Source organism: Taudactylus pleione, unplaced genomic scaffold (assembly GCF_031769625.1).
Source record: "Taudactylus pleione unplaced genomic scaffold, aTauple2 ptg000274l, whole genome shotgun sequence".
Taxonomy (NCBI): Eukaryota; Metazoa; Chordata; class Amphibia; order Anura; family Myobatrachidae; genus Taudactylus; species Taudactylus pleione.
This window is the reverse complement of record NW_028284676.1, coordinates 3,319,417-3,338,752: the sequence shown is the minus strand read 5'-3', so window position 1 is coordinate 3,338,752 and position 19,336 is coordinate 3,319,417. Positions and strand designations below refer to the sequence as shown.

General features: G+C 45.9%; 1 protein-coding gene across 2 annotated transcripts; it reads right to left on the bottom strand.

The window, feature by feature from the left end:
* Positions 1 to 523: 523 nt before the first annotated feature.
* On the bottom strand, positions 524 to 11,505 carry NFKBIL1 (NFKB inhibitor like 1). 2 transcript variants are annotated; one of them, XM_088481558.1, is made up of 5 exons: positions 11,337 to 11,505; positions 9,203 to 9,478; positions 5,103 to 5,215; positions 3,469 to 3,595; positions 524 to 3,361 (listed from the first exon to the last, which is right to left on the bottom strand). In XM_088481558.1, exons 2-5 carry the CDS (start codon positions 9,471 to 9,473, stop codon positions 2,727 to 2,729), a joined length of 1,146 nt encoding a protein of 381 aa, XP_088337684.1. In that variant the 5' UTR covers positions 9,474 to 9,478; positions 11,337 to 11,505; the 3' UTR covers positions 524 to 2,726. The 2 variants fall into 2 exon arrangements, with proteins under 2 accessions (XP_088337684.1, XP_088337685.1); XM_088481559.1 differs by having other exon boundaries at positions 9,203 to 9,473.
* Between the last annotated feature and the right edge of the window lie 7,831 nt (positions 11,506 to 19,336).

Sequence of the window (19,336 nt, the reverse complement as noted above, 5' to 3'; positions counted from 1 at the left end):
CCTGATGCACTGCCAATATCCACTAGGGGGCGCACTTTCTTTAGTGAATCCAGATTACACACTGCGGAAGATGTACTAAACTCTGGAAAGTGATAAAGTGGAGTGTTAAAAATTACCAACCAATCAGCTCCCAACTGTCATTTTTCAAACACAGCCTGTAACATGACAGTTAGGAGGTGATTGGTTGATCGTTTATCACTCTACTCTTTATCACTTTCCAGAGCCTCATACATCTTCCCCAGTGTTATCCAACATAGACAAAAACAGTAGAACATATTAATAACTTTAATATTAGAACAAAAAAAATAAATAAACAAATCAGGTTACAAAATAACATATCCCTACGTTTGATTAACTGAAGAAAGCACACATTCTTCATACGGAATCAGTATGTTATACCACCGACAGCAAATCCCGACAGTGGAAGCCCAGCAGGGGTGAAGATCCCAACAGCGGATTAAGGTAAGTAACCCCAATCCTACCCCCTCCCCCCAACCCTCCCTTAGGGGTGCCTAACCCTAACCTCTCCCCACAGTGCCTAACCAGCCCCGTCCCTGCAGCCTAAACCCAAGTCTCCCAGGAAGGGTACCTAAACCTAACCTCCCCCCAAGGGTGCCTAACCCTAACCCCCCCTTTCCCTAGCCTAACCCTAACTCTCCCGGGGGGGGTGCCTAACCCTAAGTCCCCCCGGGAGCACTAAAACCTAACCCTGTCCGTGTCAGGCTTAACTTTGTTCGGTATGCTCCCGGCATAGGTCTAATGACAGGCGTCTGGATTTTGACGCCTGTCATTAGTACCCTGCTGGGATTTGACAGTCGGGAAGCCGGGGGTCGGCATTTCGACTGTCGGCTTCCTGACTGCATCCCCTTCATACACACTGGGTATATTAAATTTAAAAAAAAATATCCAAAAAGTGTAAAAAAGATCCACATTGATGATGCAACTGGGTATATACAGGCTGATCCCGCTGCTCTGCCTCCCCTCCAGATCTTTGTTACTTTTGGTCATACAGATGTGTCCTCACACATCTTTGCTGTAGTCACGCCAAACAGACCCTCACGGCGCACCAGATTCCGTGCTACCCTGCCAGGGCCCAGTGTCTTTTTTTTGCCAAAAACGCATCTTAGCCGCAATGCAGTAGGAAGCACCAGCAGACTGCGCTGCTTAAGTTGAAATGCCACATTTGTATATCTGTGTGCGACTGACTCTGTATAATGAAGTGCTAGGATGCAGCGTTCGTGGCTTTTTTTCCACGCCAAGTCCCATTGTACTCTGTATACAATATATAAAGAATTGAGTAACAGCGCTATCCCTTTTTGAACTCTTATATACTGCTGGGTTCAGGCCAATGCCTAACTCACGTGACTTGATGCTGCAATTGGTGATACAAAGTGGAAATGACAATATGACCTAATCAAAATAGATCTTGTTAGTTAATTGTTAAATAACATGTGAATAATACATATACAGTCACAATGGTCTGCAATGCAAAGGAACTGCTGTGTGGTTGATTTGTAAATAATGATTGGTTGTGATAGAGTACACTGTCTGTGAACTCTTGGTAGGAAATAGGGGGATGATGCAGTCCTTGGGGTGGATGTGTATAGGGCTAGCGGCGTCCAGATACAGTTGTCCAAATGGTGTGTTTCAATTGATGGTGGCCCGGGCTTTCTTCTTGCAGAAGAGAGGAGAACCACCTGGGTGGCAGTGCAGGATCTCCGGACCTGGGTCATGCAGGGTACAGTGAAGTGAGTGATACGTCTAATTAAAGACTGTATCCTGCACTTCAACTTGTTACCTGTCACTCCCCTGTCTAGGGGGGGGGAATCGTCGGACGCGATCACTCCTGACCTTATCCGGCTTCCCCCTCCTATGTCAGAGACTTACCTGTCTTACTGTCCTCCCGTGTGGCCGGATCCCTCCTCCTTCTGCTCGAGTGTCCTGTCTTCCGTTCGGCGATGGCGGAGGCGGGCGCCCGTCAGCGTTGTCCTGTTCCGTTCTCCCTTCTCCGATTCTGTTACTTCCTGGTCACGTGTGTGTTGCCGGTCATGTGACTCAGCTGTGAGTGGATGGGGATAGCAGTGTTCTTTGCACACGCAGACCTGTATACAGACTCAGTCGCACACAGATATACCAGTGTGCGCATATCAAATTAAGCAGCACAGTCTCCTGGAGCGTCCTAGTACATCATCGTATTGCAACTAGGACACATTTACGGCAAAAAAGACGCACGGCGCTAGCAGAGTCGCACAGGATGTGGTGGCACACTCGCGCCAGATGGCATACTATGGCTAGATGTACAGGACACATCTGTACACATGTATGTATGTGTGTAACCAAAACAGAAGCCATATACCAAATAGCACCATTAGCACGCAGGAGTGATGAGCGCATAGATACTCACGGCCAGTCACTGCCAAACAAATTGCCATCTGTCCTGATGGACCCCGACCACACTTTGACTGTGACCTGCAGCTTTCTAAGCCCATACAAGCTGCAATCCGTGGCCAACTAAGACCTATTGTATCTACTGATATATACTAATCCTTTACATTGTGAACATAGCACTTATCTGTTTAGTTTATTACTCAGTCTTTTTTATTACTTCATAAAGCACTGTTACTCTGCGACTAAGGAGTTATAATAGTAATAACCTGGACTAGACAAATGAAAATATGCTCAGAGGTAGGAACACTATGGTTTGGCCATTGGCGGCTCCTTGTATATTACTGTGCCAGCTCTGCCAGCTTGTTTAGCTCCTGCGACAGGGCTGTAACAGTTCCCAGCACGCGTTCCCGGTCCTTGGCAAGCAGACGAGTCCCACATCTCTGCATGAAGCGGTCCGGGTGCCACGTCACCCTCTGTGCCCGTAGGTAGCGTTTATATGAGGTTACATCTGATGAGTCAGCACCAGCTGCTATGGCCTGTGCCATCTGTTTAGCAGAGCCACCCGGGACAGGCCATGGGATGTCACTATAACCCAATAAACGCACACCCGTCCCTACGTCCCTGCTTTCCGCACTGGTATCGCCAGCTTCACTCTCTGGCGCAGCGTCTTTCGGTGTTATCTTGTTGCCACGGTTCATGCCATTGTCCATGGTCATACCCGCTCCCTGAAAAAACTCCTGGCATTTCTTCTGGTATCGCTCATTCTGCGCCAGGCGCAGTTCTTTCTCCATCCGCTGTCGCCTTTCTAGATGCCTTTGTTCGTCTTCTGCTCGGGATGTTTCCTCTGTGAAGACCCTTTTTGTCTTGGCACGAGGACGCTCAGACTGGCACTTTCTAGCCTGGTGCTCTCTGTAGATCCGATCAGCCCAGGACTCAAAGGTCTCCGTCTCAATGACTGGATCTGAATAGTCGTCTGAAAGTGAGAAACAGAACTGTTTATTATAGATATCGGAAAGCATGGAGGCAATCTGCAGTACAATACTACACTGTGTGGGTCTAGCACAGTAACATGTCACTTACCTTCATACTGTCCATACATTTCTTGGTGTTCATCCATGCTCTCCGCCAAAAGTTTATCCCTCCATTCTGTAGAGGCGGCTTCTGTCTGAGTCTTAGAAGGAGGTGAGTTATGTTGAGAATTTCTTTCCTGTAAAATAATCCGAAAACAACAGCAATAAGCGGAGAACATTAGTGGTAATTATTTGTTATTATCGTAGGGTTTCCATCTATCAGTGTATATCCTAAGAAGGGAAGTCGCATGCAAAGAGCGAGGGAGTGAGCGTAAAGGACGTCCAACAGCTTCAAAGATGCAGGGAAAGTGTTCTCAGAGGGGAAGTCATGATAATCTGGATTTAGTAAAATCACATATCACCCTGACTGTGGCGTTCATAGGGTTAAGCCATGTTACTACGACATCACAGCTTATGGTTCTACATGTTAACACATGGTATACTAAAGTGCCAACTAAAAACTAACAAAAGAATAATGAAGAAGTCAAAACATGTAAAACATTTAAAAAAAACATTTTATATTGGCCCAAAACATTCACGGAATATATTATGTGTCCCTGTAAACATTGGAATGATATAATATTCATTGAAATGATAAAATTGGTATACTGTATTTCAAAGAATGAATTCCTTACTTCAAAGCAGCTAAAAAGCATTTAGTAGGAAACACTGAGCTACGATTAGTAGGAAACACTGAGCTACGATTAGTAGGAAACACTGAGCTACGATTAGTAGGAAACACTGAGCTACGATTAGTAGGAAACACTGAGCTACGATTAGTAGGAAACACTGAGCTACGATTAGTAGGAAACACTGAGCTACGATTAGTAGGAAACACTGAGCTACGATTAGTAGGAAACACTGAGCTACGATCAGTAGGAAACACTGAGCTACGATTAGTAGGAAATACTGCGATGCAGATTTTAGGTGATTTTGCGGTGCCCCTCTGACAGATGCATTTAATATTCATATCCAGAGCAATTAGGTTATTTATATTATTATCAAAAGAAGCATTCACGCTGCATGATGTCCATGAGCTGAAAGATATTTACTCAACAATAGTACCAGACGAGCGCAACAACTGTCTCCCCCAGGCAGTAAATGGAATAAGTTATCCCTGGTAAAACCAAAACAGCGCAAAAAGTCATGAAGGGCTGGTGCCTCCAGAGGGAGCCATTCTCTTTTTCTGTCTTACAAGCACCCCCGACAGCAAAGGTGTCACATTGCAGCTGCCACTCAGATACCGCGCAGACAGCCGTAGCATAAGCTGGTGGAATATTCCCGCTAATGCAGACTAGATGATCACTTGGAACCATCACTGAGACAGTTCATGACTAATATGTGCGAGGCTCCGGTTCCCAGGGGACTAATAGGCTGCATCCTCAAATAAGCGTTCAGTCGAATAACGCAATGAAATTTAGGGCTGTGCAAACAGCGCCACCTCAAGTCTATGTCATGGTCACATGGAGAGATTTTGTTTTAAGCTAGTTTCCAAAAAGTTCCCGGCAAATGTGCACCCTCTCCCAGGTTTATACAGAGAGATATTGCCATAGTAATGTGCACACACCAGGAGTCGGCAGGGTGATATAATTTCTACTGATAAACCACGGGTATAAACGCATACTATACGAAGAGACAGGTTACCATGTAGTCTTCGGCCAGTCTCAGGATGTTGCGGGGCGTTATTCCCTGATGATTCGGAGCATCCATAGACTGTGGGCAGCGCTTCAGTATTGGGACAACCAAGTCTGTGTAGACTAAAAAAATAAATAAATAAAAAAAAAGACAGGCTGAATACGATACTAGGCATAAACAGACGACTGGCACCTGGCCCTATAAGCAGCCTGATACTGGCATAATTTTGAACACCCTTTGTGCTGTCACACAGTACAGTAGTTACTGTGCATTTCCAGGTCCTTTTATGCTCCCAGATGAACACCAAATCCTCGGAGCCCCCCTTAATATTGAACTCTTACTTATGAAGGTATATCTTAGGGTCTTTAAAGCAGGACCTTTCTTTGGATCTCATATATTGGATTCAGAATATTCTCTAATTTAGTCGGAGTTACGCTGGAGTTAAACTGGAGGAAAACTGAGGGAAAAGAAACTCAAAACCAGAACACTTTCTGAACAACAAGAAGCAACTTACTTATGTGAATGAACACAATCAACATCTTCTGCTGTATGCATATCCAGGCAACTACTTACTGCACTCACTGCTTGGACACTGCAAGTGCTCCCCTGTCTGTGTGCTGCTCTTGTTGATTGATCTTTGTTGATCAGAACACTTCAGACTGGATCAGCTCGGGTACATTGTAATTTTGTCCTCATTCATTTTGTATTGCCTTTTCCAATTGTGTCACATCTATCCACTTTAATAATTTGTTTATAAACTAATTCCTGCACCCACTACTCACATACCTCTCCATTATATATCACTTTTGGAGCTGCGCTCATACATTAGCAGCACTGTTCTTTACATGTATTTTTGAACATTTAACAACTTTAATCCACACTGACTCTATATCTCACAGCCTCCACTCCAGTTTACATCTCAATTATTACCTTGTCCACAGCATGAACACCCTTACTTCACACAACCCCCATATTCTATGTCCACATAATCCTCTACTTTATCCATCCCTCTCTTCCCCCTCCTGTTTCCTCCACTTGCTGTTCTTCCTTTTTTTTCTCTCATCAGTCTGCTTCCAACCCTCTGCTTCTTTCCCCCACCTCTCCTATACCTCCACTCTCAACCACCTCCCTCCATGGTCTTGTTACCCCACTACTAAGCCCCATTCCCTCCTCGTTCTGTCTGTCACCTCCAGGGCTGCCAAGAGAAATTCTGGGCCCGGGTACTGCAACATCCTGTGGGACCACATCATGTATGGCTGCACCCATTTGTGAGTGGGTCTAGCATGTGAGATGCACCCACTCACAGGAGCATGGCATAGCACCCAGCAGCTGGAACTAAAGTAGTCACTACTGTATTAGGATGGCGGGACAGTCCCATAATAGCTGCATTTCTTGTCAGGCTGTATATAGATGCTAAAATGTAACACACAAATTAAAGTGCTTCTACTTTACTTTGTACATCTCTCATGTAAATAACACAAACAATCTATTTTCTATCATAGAGATAGATGTATGAATGACTTAATTTTTACATAACATCAGGTCATCTTATACACACACATTCTGCAGCACATATCCTAACCCACTGCTCCATGCTCCTTCTTCACTATCTACCCCTCTGTGTCGCCCCTGTCTGTCTGCCCTTCCCCTTTAGAATGTAAGCTCTTACGAGCAGGGCCCTCATCCTCACGTGCTTCTCCTCCCCCTACTTATAGTATAATTTACTCCTAACTCCCTACAATGGCACCTACCACCTGGTTGCTCATGTCCTGCTGCTTGTGTTTTGCAGCTGAGTTTATAACCTTGTCCTTGTCCTGCATTGTTTTGTATTACTATTAACTGTTTTTCTTGTGTGCTCATTTATGTACTGTGTAAGGCGCTGCGGAACCTTTGTGGCGCCATATAAATAAAGGATAATAATAATAATAATAATAATAATTTAGGATGCATTCCACATGTCAGGGAGAAAATAAACAAAATCTAGTGCAACATTGTGAGACTAATTCAATGTAACAGAGCGATACAATATAGCCGTGGCCAAAAGTTTTGAGAACGACACAGGTATTGGTTTTCACAAAGTTTGCTGCTTCAGTGTTATTAGACCTTTTTGTCAGATGTTACTATGGTATACTGAAGTAACATTACAAGCATTTCATAAGTTCATAAGTGTCAAAGGCTTTTATTGATAATTACATTAAGTTTATGCAAAGAGTCAATATTTGCAGTGTTGACCCATCTTTTTCAAGACCTCTGCAATTCGCCCCCTGGCATGCTGTCAATCAACTTCTGGGCCATATGCTGACTGATGGCCGCCCATTCTTGCCTAATCAATGCTTGGGGTTTGTCAGAATTTGTGGGTTTTTGTTTGTCCACCCACCTCTTGAGGATTGACCACAAGTTCTCAATGGGATTAAGGTCCCATTGACCACAAGTTCTCAATGGGATTAAGGTCTGGGGAGTTTCCTGGCCATGGATAAAAATGTTGATGTTTTGTTCCCCAAGCCACTAAGTTATCACTTTTGCCTTATGGCAAGGTGCACCATCATGCTGGAAAAGGCATTGTTCATCACCAAACAGTTCTTGGATGGTTGGGAGAAGTTGCTCTTGGAGGACGTTTTGGTACCATTCTTTATTCATGGCTGTGTTCTTAGGCAAAATTGTAACTGAGGCCACGATTCAGAGCCGGACGCTCTGACAGAGCGCTCGCTCTGAATCAGGGCCGTCCCTCTGAATTTAAGAGCGGCCTCCTGGCCGCTCGCATAGCTGTGGGTGACCACCCACAGCTATAGTGAGCGGCCAAAATGATGGTCGCGATGGTCAAGACCATCAGCTTGCGACGAGACCCTTGCGGTAGGGTCTCGTTGCCGTAAGCCCTGGAGTGCTTTTGGCTCTATCAGAGCCAAAAGCACTCCCACTGACATCACTTGTGATGTCAGTGGGGCCGGCCCAGATGGTAGGCGTTCCCATGGGAACGCCTCCATCTGGACAGACACGCCCCCAGCACGCCCACCAAAGGGGGCGTGCTGTCACTCACCATCGACAGCACGCCCCCTTTGGTGCGAGACCCATAACGACGGCTTGGCCGTCGTTATTCGGGTCTCGCGCATGCGCACGACGGAGCCGCCTCCGCCGTGCGCACTTGGCCAACATCGACCCGCTTGCGAGCGCTCAGCGCTCGTGAGCGGGTCTGAATTAGGCCTTGAGCCCACTCCTTGGCTGAGATGCAACCCCACACATGAATGGTTTCAGGATGCTTTACTGTTGACATGACACAGGACGAAGACTTTTGGAGGATGACCTGGTGTCAAGAAGGGCAGCAAAGAAGCCACTTCTCTCCAGGAAAAACTTCAGGGACAGACTGATTTTCTGCAATAGGTACAGGGATTGGACTGCTGAGGACTGGGGTAAAGTTATTTTCTCTGATAAATCCCCTTTCAGATTGTTTGGGGCATTTGGAAAAACGCTTGTCCGGAGAAGGAAAAGTGAGCGCTACCATCAGTCCTGTGTCATGCCAACAGTAAAGCATCCTGAGACCAAAAGCCTTTGACACTTATGAAATGCTTGTAGTGTTACTTCAGTATACATAGTAACATCTGACAAAAAGGTCTAATAACACTGAAGCAGCAAACTTTGTGAAGACCAATACTTGTGTCATTCTCAGAACTTTTGGCTACGGCTCACATGATAAAAAAAAAAAAAGTAAAACAGCACGTAACAAGCATATTGTAATTTAGTAATGGGGAGCAGTCATTATATCCCATAAGGGATTATTACATATATTCCAAAGACAGTCTTCTTGTTAAAATGCTTAGTTTGTGTTATTATTTAATGAATATTTAAGGTTAAGATATTATTTTAGAGCAAATTCTTAGCTTTTACCACTTAAAAAAAAATTATAATTTAATCAAATTTCACCCCGACTCCAGGCTGTTCTATTGTGATATGAAGCATACAGTATAATGCTATGGCCTGATCTCTGCATATACATGCCCTGCTCACTGTATATACATGCCCTGCTCACTGTATATACATGCCCTGCTCACTGTATATACATGCCCTGCTCACTGTATATACATGCCCTGCTCACTGTATATACATGCCCTGCTCACCTCTCCATGCCCCTTTCTCCACCTCCCTGGCTACTATATGCAGAGCATTATTGCCAGCAGCATCGGTCTTCATGGGGTCAGCTCCTTTGCGGAGCAGTAGAAGAACGCAGGCGTCATCGCAGAGCGAGCAGGCAGCGTGCAGGAGGCTCTGTCTGTCTGGGAGCGGCTGATCCAGCTGCAGGTGCCGGTGGCGACGGATGTAAGACTTCAGACGGAGTACGTCCCCACGCTGGACATAGCGCAGGGCGCGCAGCTCTCGCTGGAAAGACATCTGCACTACATTGGAGAGAGACAGATTATTATACCATACATTATAATGATTCATCAACAAAGTCTTCCAAACTTACACAGTGGAGGCTGAATGTGACTGTAAGTATCCTAACCCTCCCCCCTTCTGCCTCTAACCTTATCCCTCCCCTCTTACACCCTAACCCTCCCCGTTAGTGCCTAAACCTAACCCTTGGTGCCTGAACCCCTCTGTCCATACCCTAACCCCCCCCCCTTCCCTGTGGTTCCTAAACCTAAGCCTCCCCCCCCCACCGTGGCTAACACCTAAGCCACCCTGCTATGCTTATGTTCGGGATAGCGGCTATCTGGACTGCGTCGGTATCTAAACTTGCGTCGGAATTTGGACGTCTATGTTTAGTCCCAGGTCGGGATTCCAACGGCCGCCATCCCGTCCGTCAGCAAACTAACTATGGCCCTCATTCAGACCCGGTCGCAAGCACTGAGCGCTCGCAACTGGATCGATGTTAAGGCCCTGCGCACACGCAACTGCCGCACTACGCATGTGCAAGCCCCAGTGCGAGAGAGAAATTCTCTTGATCCGGTGCTCACTCAAAAGGGACGGCTGTCGATGTTGATCGACAGCTCGCCCCGTTTTGCAGGCGGGGCAGGTGGGTGGCTACACAAACGGAGGCGTTCCTGACGGAACACCTGCCGTTTTGTGGGCGGCCGCACTGACATCATCAGTGATGTCAGTGGGGAGCTTCCTGCTCGATCAGAGACCCAACTTTAGGGTCTCGTCGCAAGCCCCGATGGTCGCGATGGTCTTAACCATCGCGACCATCACCCTGGTCGGTCGCTAAAGCTGTGGGTGGTAACCCACAGCTTAGCTAGCGACCAGGAGGCCGCACTAAAAAATACAAGCGGCCGCCCTCATTCAGAACGACTGGTCGCTTCTTGCGACCGCCTCTGAATGAGGTCCGATATTCTCTATAAAATGATAGGTAGTATCTGATTTACTGCTATGGGCAACTTATCCACTCTTCAGAAGGCTTGATACATCTCCGCAATAGATTTACAACTCAGTGTATATGGTGATCATTTCCATAAATACTGGATATAAATAATTACAGTTTTCAGACAAATGAGCAGAAAAAGATAAGACACTGGGGCAGATGTATTATAGCGGCACTTTATGTGCCGCTATATCGCAGCCTGCTTCGCCTCTTTACCGAGACAAAGCAGGAAGCACTAACGATGAGATGTATGAACATCTCATCGGCCAGAGCAGGGGAGCGATAGCTCCCCCCCACTGGCGTTACCCGCTAGAGAGCACAGCGCATCAGCCTAGTGCTGATGCGCTGTGTCACAGTCCCGGCCCGCTCCACTGAGCATGCGCCTTCCCGAGATCCCGTGTGCAGCCCTGGAGCCGGCAGCCCCCACAGCAGGGACAGCGCTGTAGTGATAGGGCATCGCCAGACAGTTACTGTCGATAGCGGCAGCTCCAGGCAAACTGGCCGTTCATACATAGCCCTGCCTATCGGCACTGCTATCTTGTAGATAGCAGCGCTGATAATGACAGGGGACGCTATTACCACCCAGTCCCCCAATCATGCATGGGGGAGAAGCGGTAACAGCGCACATAACGTGCGCTGATGCCGCTTCGGCGTTCCTTACATCTCCCCCTCTGTAACATAGTCAAAGGTTTCAAGCCTTAAATGTATGATAACGTCTCCTGGCTGCTGTTCTTGCTACCGGCAACCCTGGAAGCTCTGGTAGGTGTCCTGATCATTTGGTCTGGAGCATATGTACCAACATTGATGACTGTAATGTTTACTGAGCTATTTATTCTGATTAGTGACAAAGTGGGTAACTGGCTACTAGTGTCTCCCCCACCCCGTGTACTCACCGGACTTCAGGCGTAGTGGAGTTCAGCATATCACTGATGCCATAGTATACACACAGATTACTACTGCTGCTGCTGCTGATTCGGATGTGCGAGAGTTCCGGGTGTACTGGGAGGAGTCAGCTGCCCATTTCCTGTTCTGTCGATAAATCTCCCCCCAGAAACACGAGACATGCATCTTCCCGGCCGGATGTAAATGAAGCAGTTTTGCACTGCAGGCTGCCTAATATGTCATCTCCTCCTATAGTGATATGCAGCAGACAGCAGTTTAGATGCAGCAGGGCTGTAATCAGCATCACTGTGCATTGCATGGTACCTCTGTATTACAGCCATTGGATATGTTATTTGCATACTTGCATAAGTGTGAATAAATGATAAAATGCCATTTATTTTGTGAAAATTAATTGTAGTCAAATTGGGGGTACCTTTAAATGGGCACTAGTATATTTTTGTGTCTATAAAGTGCAGTATACAAAAGTTTTAAAAATACACCTGCTTCAGCCACCTGCAATCCTTTTTTTTGGGGGGGGGGGTGGTCCATGGGGTTCTGTATCAAGTCCCCAAATTTTTAGGCAAAAGTAGGGATTTTGCACATCTTTTCTCCTGCTTTTGGGTGGATAAACTTTTTCGCCTGTTTTTGCCTACGGAGTTTTCGCACATATGGAAACGTGCTGGATTTGAATAGGGCGATACCTTGGAACATGGCGAAAACATTGCATCGGTGAAGGCTTTTTCGCCGATCGCAGCTTTTTGCCTCTAATTGCATATGGCCCCAAATGTATGATTGCAGCCACCTATATTGAATTAGGTAATTGATGAGAATTCTGTTTAACTTTAAGCACAGCTGGCTGTAATCATAAATTAGGTGGAAAGTCCAGGAGCAGAGCATTTTGTACCTGGTGGAAGGGGTCATGTTGGAGGGTATGTACTTTACTAACCATTGCAGTCACCTGCATACCTCTTAACCCTCCCGATTTCGGTGGGTCAGTCCCACTTTTCGGGCATTGTTCCGCCATCCTACTTGCAGTCCGCAGTGTCCCACCAAGGAATCAGTATGATTTACCGCCGGACCCATGCCCGGCGGTTGGAATCCCGGCAGAGGAGGATATCCTGATCGTCCAAGGTAAGTATTCTCTAACCTAATTCTACCCCCTAACCCTCCCTTAGGGGTGCCTAACCCTAACCTCCCCCCCAGTGCCTAACCCTAATCCACCCTCTAAGTGCCTAAACCTAACCCCCTCTTCCCCGCCGCCTGAACCTAAGTCCCTCGGGGGGGGGGTGCCTAACCCTAACCTCCCCCCGGGGGGTGCCTAACGCTAATCCTCCCTTCCCCTAGCCTAACCCTAAGTCCCCCCCGGGGGGTGCCTAACTCTAATCCCCCCTTCCCATAGCCTAAACTTAACCTCCCGGGGGGGTGCCTCCCTAAGTCCCCCCCGGGAACCCTAAACCTAACCCCCCCCGCAGCTATCCGCGCCGGGCGTACCTTCGATCGGGTTGCCGGGCACTGGTCTCCCGGCACCGGTAAAATGACAAGCGTCTAGATTTAGATGCCTGTCATTTAACCCTCGCAGGGATTAAGCAGTCGGGAAGCCGGCTGTCGGGAGGTCCGCCAGCTTCCCGACTGCATACCCCACCAAAGGTGGGCAAAGGTTTGGGAGGTCACTCACTAGTGCTCTGCATAGCATGCACGCAGCATCTAATCAAATCAGAGAGGCTGGAGGCAGCTCAGGAAGCGCTGGGCGCTCCTGCAGTGTGATTATATACAGAGAAAAGACGCTGTCAAATGTCACCCCATACGAAGAAATATAAAGAATAGAAAATGATTAGTAATTATAAAAATGAAAATAAGAATAAAAATTAGACTAAAATAAAAAATGAAAAAAAAAAATCAATCAATCAATAGTATACCACTCTCTGCACCCATACAAAACCTAGAAAAAGTAGGGATGGCACTAAACGGTATAAATAGAAAAATATAAATACCAAAAGACCATATGAAATGTTAATATACACTGTTATTTAATCTAGAGCGATAGAGCCACAATAAAACATAGAAAAACAATGGTAGCTAAAATACATACATATACAAAATGTACACATGAAAAAAACCTGATGGAGGAAAAAATAGTTCACCAGACTTGTGCTGAAAGAAACGTGTATCTAATTATTGCCAAATAGAGTCAATGCTGTTTGCAAATATAATTACCGGTGTCCAAAAGTGTCCTTAAGGGATGAGAAGTTACCTACAATAGGATGATGCCGTAACAACCATAAGGTATCTTTAGTGCTGTAGTAAAGGTCCCACACTGGCGATTAAATTACTTTGTGGTACTGGATTTGTGCAACCAATATTGATGTAATGAACCAGCAGGTGTGGGGCACTAAACGATCCGTATTGTGGTTCCTTACTGCAGTGGATAAAATCCCTTTGTGATGTTTTTCAATAATGGACACAGGAACAATCCGGTCTGCAGATTAATAAATTCCAACAGCGTTCCAAGATCCAAACGGCAAATGGTGAATGGCAGATCAATGTCCATAAAAATCATCGCTTGTAGTAGGCTAACGCGTTTCTCTGTCTTTGGATGACTTCCTCAGAGGTAATGATAATATCTCCCACAGGTAAAAATATATATACCCTTCCTCATCTTAACTAGATTCATGTGTGATTAAGAGGGAGGGATTATCACAAACCACTTATCTTAAAAACATTCATATGGTCTTAATATATTAAATATATAAAAAGAAACAAACAGTCGGAGACAATGTAAGACACAAAACATATAACATTAAGGGCCATATTCAATTTGGCTGCGAAAAGTCAGTTTTCGTCATTTTCGCATGTTTGAATTATCCCTGTATTCAATTTCAAAGACTTCGCCTGTGCGAAAAGTCTTTGAAAAAAAATGGGGACAAGTTTTCACCATGTTTTACATGGCGAAAAAAAGTGCAGAATTGGGGGTTAGGGGTACAGGCTTAAAAAAAATAGCCTGCACCACTGGGAATACCCCCTAAAAATGAACTGTCAAAAAGAGTTTTAAAAAAAAAATAGGGACACCCCAAAAAAATAAATGTTGTTTTGAGGTAAAAAAAAAAAAATGGGGAACACGTTTTTAAATAACAAAATTAATTCAGGGGGGGTTCCCAAGTATGCGGCAGGTGTTTAAAAGAATGCGGGTATAGCTGCAGAATTTTTAAAAATAACTTTAGGGATTTAAAAAAATACTTACTCCCATTTTCATGTAACCCAAATTTGATAGGACGTTATTTTTCCCCCCAAAAAAATGTAAGTGCTATTCTTCACCACTTCTTCATAGCCGCAATATGCACCTGCCGCGGCTATTACAAACCTCCACTTCCTTCAGCAGGCAAAAATGGGGGCACCCATAATGATCCCCCATGTCTGGACATCTTTAGGGGGGTCCCAGGCACATTTCCCGAAAATTCCCATTTTTTTTCGTAGATCCAATTTCCCCGGGTCCCGTTTTCGCTCCTTTTGAATTGAATACGGGGATAAGCGGGCACGCGCCCGCTACTTTATCCCCAATCTAACCTCCGATGTGGAGCGAAAAGTCCAGCACGGACTTTTCGCTCCCATATTGAATATGGTCCAGGAGCAGAGCATTTTGTACCTAATGGAATGGGTCATGTTGGAGGGTCTGCTGCTGGTACCATGCACATTACACCCAGTTGTTACCTCGCACATTGCACCTACTGTTACCTCACACAGTACACCTGTTGTTACCTCGCAAATTACACCTACTGTTACCTCACACAGTACACCTGCTGTTACCTTAAGCTGGCCATACATCTAAAGATTATCTGTCCAACCATCCAACTAGTTGAGTGGTTGGAATGAAAATCTGGTAAGGTATGAAAGCAAATGACAATCAGCAATTTGCTCCCAAATGCCAGAAAATGGACAAAAACTGTTGTTTGAACAAACTGTTTAGATCAAACATTTAACAAACTTGTCTGACGGCCATTTTCATCTGTTTTCTGGCATTTAAGAATAAATTGCTGATCATCATTTACTCCCATACCTTACCAGATTTTCATTCCAACCAGCCAACTTGTTGGATGGTTGGATGAAAGTTGGTCTAGTGTGTGGCCAGCTTTACACATTATTCTCACACATTACACCTGCTGTTATCACACACATTACACCCAGCTGTTACCACACACATTACACCTGCTGTTACCACACACATTACACCTGCTGTTACCTCACACATTACACCTGCTGTTATCACACACATTACACCCAGTTGTTACTTCACACATTACACCTGCTGTTACCTCATACATTACACCCAGATGTTACCACATACATTACACCTGCTGTTACCACACACTTTACACCTATGGTTACCACACACATTACACCTGCTGTTACCTCACACATTACACCTGCTGTTACCACACACATTACACCCAGCTGTTACGTCGCACATTACATCTGCTGTTACCTCACATATTACACCTACTGTTACCATGCACATTACACCCAGTTGTTACTTCACACATTACACCTGCTGTTACCTCACACATTACACCTGCTGTTACCACACACATTACACCTGCTGTTACCTCACACATTGCACCCAGCTGTTACCTCACACATTGCACCCAGCTGTTAAAAACACACATTACACCTGCTGTTACCTCACACATTACACCTGCTGTTACCACACACATTACACCCAGCTGTTACGTCGCACATTACATCTGCTGTTACCTCACATATTACACCTACTGTTACCATGCACATTACACCCAGTTGTTACTTCACACATTACACCTGCTGTTACCTCACACATTACACCTGCTGTTACCTCACACATTGCACCCAGCTGTTACCTCACACATTGCACCCAGCTGTTAAAAACACACATTACACCTGCTGTTACCTCACATATTACACCTGCTGTTACCACACACATTACACCCTGCTGTTACCTCACACATTGCACCCAGCTGTTAAAAACACACATTACACCTGCTGTTTCCGCACACATTACACCCAGCTGTTACCACACACATTACCCCTACTGTTACCACACACATTACCCCTACTGTTACCACACACATTACTCCTGCTGTTACCACACACATTAAACCCAGCTGTTACCTCGCACATTACAACCAGCTGTTACCACACACATTACCCCTACTGTTACCACACACATTACCCCTACTGTTACCACACACATTACTCCTGCTGTTACCACACACATTAAACCCAGCTGTTACCTCGCACATTACAACCAGCTGTTACCACACACATTACACCTGCGTTACCACACACATTACACCTGCTGTTATCACACACATTACTCCTGCTGTTACCACACACATTACACCCAGCTGTTACCTCGCACATTACACCCAGCTGTTACCACACACATTACAGTTAAGGATACAAGAGAAACCAATCGCACAAGACATGCATAAAAGGGCCGCTTTCAATTAGTCGCGAAAAGTTGGAAAGGTTTCGCCTACACCGCATGTTTTGGCCGCGGAATGTTGTCGGACGCGCCCCCGCTATTCGCCCTACTCAATTGCGAAAGAGGCAAAAGCGCAACCCGGCGAAACTCAAACAGGCGAAACGTGCTGTCAAAAATGGGGAAATCAGCCTGACCCCCCCCAAAAGATGCACTAACATTGGGGATCAATATAGATGTCCCCGAATAGCCCTACTGAAGTTATTTGGGGTACTTAAGTGCTATCAATTGCCTCTAATTAGCGTCTTTGCACAAGTGGTGAAGAATAGCATTAAGCAGTTATTTTTGGAGAGAATAACTAGTCCCAGTAAATTTGGGGTACATGAAAATGGGTGCAAGCATGGTTTAAAATAGCAAAAGTGAAGTTTTAAATAACGTAAAAAGTCTATTTCACTAGTTTAAAAGTTTGTACCCCCACTTCGCACTTTTTCGCCCCCATTTTCAAAGTAATTTTTTGGGGTGTTCCTCATTTTTTTTAGTTTTTTTTATTTATGCTTTGGGGGGCTGTCCCAAGGGTGCTGAGTGGTTTCCCAAAGTTTGCACACCAAAACCACAATTCTGCACTTTTTCTCACCACCTATTCATAGGTGAATCTTTTTCGCCTATTACATTGCATTGCGTTTTCGCGTACGTAAAAACTATTTGGAATTTAATATGGAGATAAGTTTCCGCCTGGCGAAATGACGTCATCCGCAATACTTTTTTGTGGAAAACAGCTTTTTGCGTCTAATTGAATATAAAAATGTCAAATTAGAAAAAAGTCCTCTATTGAACTTTTCTTAATATCTATATACAAAGCTAGGGGTAGGGATGAGCGGGTTCGGTTCCCTGAGAACCGAACCCACCCGAACTTCGGGGATCCGGGGCGATCCGAGCCCAAGCTCTCATTCGGGAAGTACCGTTCTATAGAACGGTACTAAGTTCGTGGATCGGGTTTTCGTTTGTTTTTTTTGCCAAGTCCGGGGATGCCTACTTTGGAACGAAGAGGACAGAACCTCGCATAGGAGATGGTGAGTCTGCCCCAGATCCCTCTCCCGAGGCAAAACCTCGAGATCTGCTGTCGGATCTCGAGGTTTTGCCTCGAGCGGCATTTTAAAAAAATGCTTTTGCCTTTAATGGGCAAAGTGCTGATTGGCTGACAGAGCCGTCTGTCATGGCTCTCAGCCAATCAGCATTATGGTGCTCATTTGCATGTAGCACGGACTCGTGAGATCCGTGCTACATGCATCTGTGTGATTGACAGTGACACAGAGCACAGATGGGTCAGTGAGACCCGTCTGTGCTGCTGTGTATTTCAATGACACAGATGCACGCACGGACCAGGAGATCCGTGCTACTTGCATCTGTGTCATTGACACAGAGCACTGACGGGTCCGTGAGACCCGTCTGTGCTGCTGTGGTAAAAAAAAAAAAAAAACCTGTGTAAAAAAAGAAAAAAATGGCGTGCACCTCCCCAAAAAAGAGCAACCAGCCTCGGGCATTAGTGACCCAGTGCTGGGTGTGCTTAAATACAGGGGACAAACGACGTAGGGGTCCCCTGTACTTAAGCACAACCAGCACCGGGCTAGTCAGAACCAGCGCTGGTTGCCAAAATACAGGGGACAAACGACGTAGGGGTCCCCCGTATTCTGCGCAACCAGCTCTGGGCTCTGATCCGGTCCTGGTTCCCCAGCCGCAGCATCAGCCCTGACCGCTAGTCAGCCCAGGCCGGGGATCCCTGGAGAGCTGGGGACCCCCCCAATAAAGGGGTCACCCTCTCCAGGGTACCCCAGGCCCAGGCTGATAGCCCGGGGCTATCCCCGCCACTCCTGGTGGTGGTGGGTGGCGGGTTGATTGTGTGGTGTGGTGTAAATAAAGAATATCAAACATTGTCTTTACAAGTAGAACTGCAAGTCCCAGCAAGCCTGCCCCGCATGCTGGTACTTGGAGAACCAGAAGTACCAGCATGCAGGACATTAAGGGCCCACTAGTACCTGTAGTTCACCCGTAAAAAAATGTTTAAAAAAAACACAGGACACACACACCGTGACAGTATAAGTTTATTAAACATACATACACACACATGTACACATACTCACCTATGTAACCCTGTAGCATCGGTCCACTTGTCCGGTAAAGTATCCATAGGGGACCTGTGAAAAAAAACATACTCACCATCTCCTATGCGAGGTTCTGTCCTCTTCGTTCCAAAGTAGGCATCCCCGGACTTGGCAAAAAAAAAAAACGAAAACCCGATCCACGAACTTAGTACCGTTCTATAGAACGGTACTTCCCGAATGAGAGCTTAGCGGCGGGGTATCACCATGGAAACCCTGCTGCTAAGCGTTCATTGGCTGAGAGAGGTCATCTCCCGTCTCTCAGCCAATGAACGGCTCCCTCCATTGTAGTCAATGGTGGGAACCGCAGGGTAAACTTTAATAACCTTGCGGCTCCCACCATTGACTACAATGGAGGGAGCCGTTCATTGGATGAGAGAGCTCTCATTCGGGAAGTACCGTT

Excerpts from the sequence above, each read along its gene's own strand:
- NFKBIL1 (XM_088481558.1), bottom strand. The coding sequence starts at position 9,473 with ATGTCTTTCCAGCGAGAGCTGCGCGCCCTGCGCTATGTCCAGCGTGGG. Across the intron at positions 3,596-5,102 it reads GACTGGCCGAAGACTACATG|GAAAGAAATTCTCAACATAA; the intron begins GTAACCTGTCTC and ends ATTATTTTACAG. Across the intron at positions 3,362-3,468 it reads AATGTATGGACAGTATGAAG|ACGACTATTCAGATCCAGTC; the intron begins GTAAGTGACATG and ends TCTCACTTTCAG.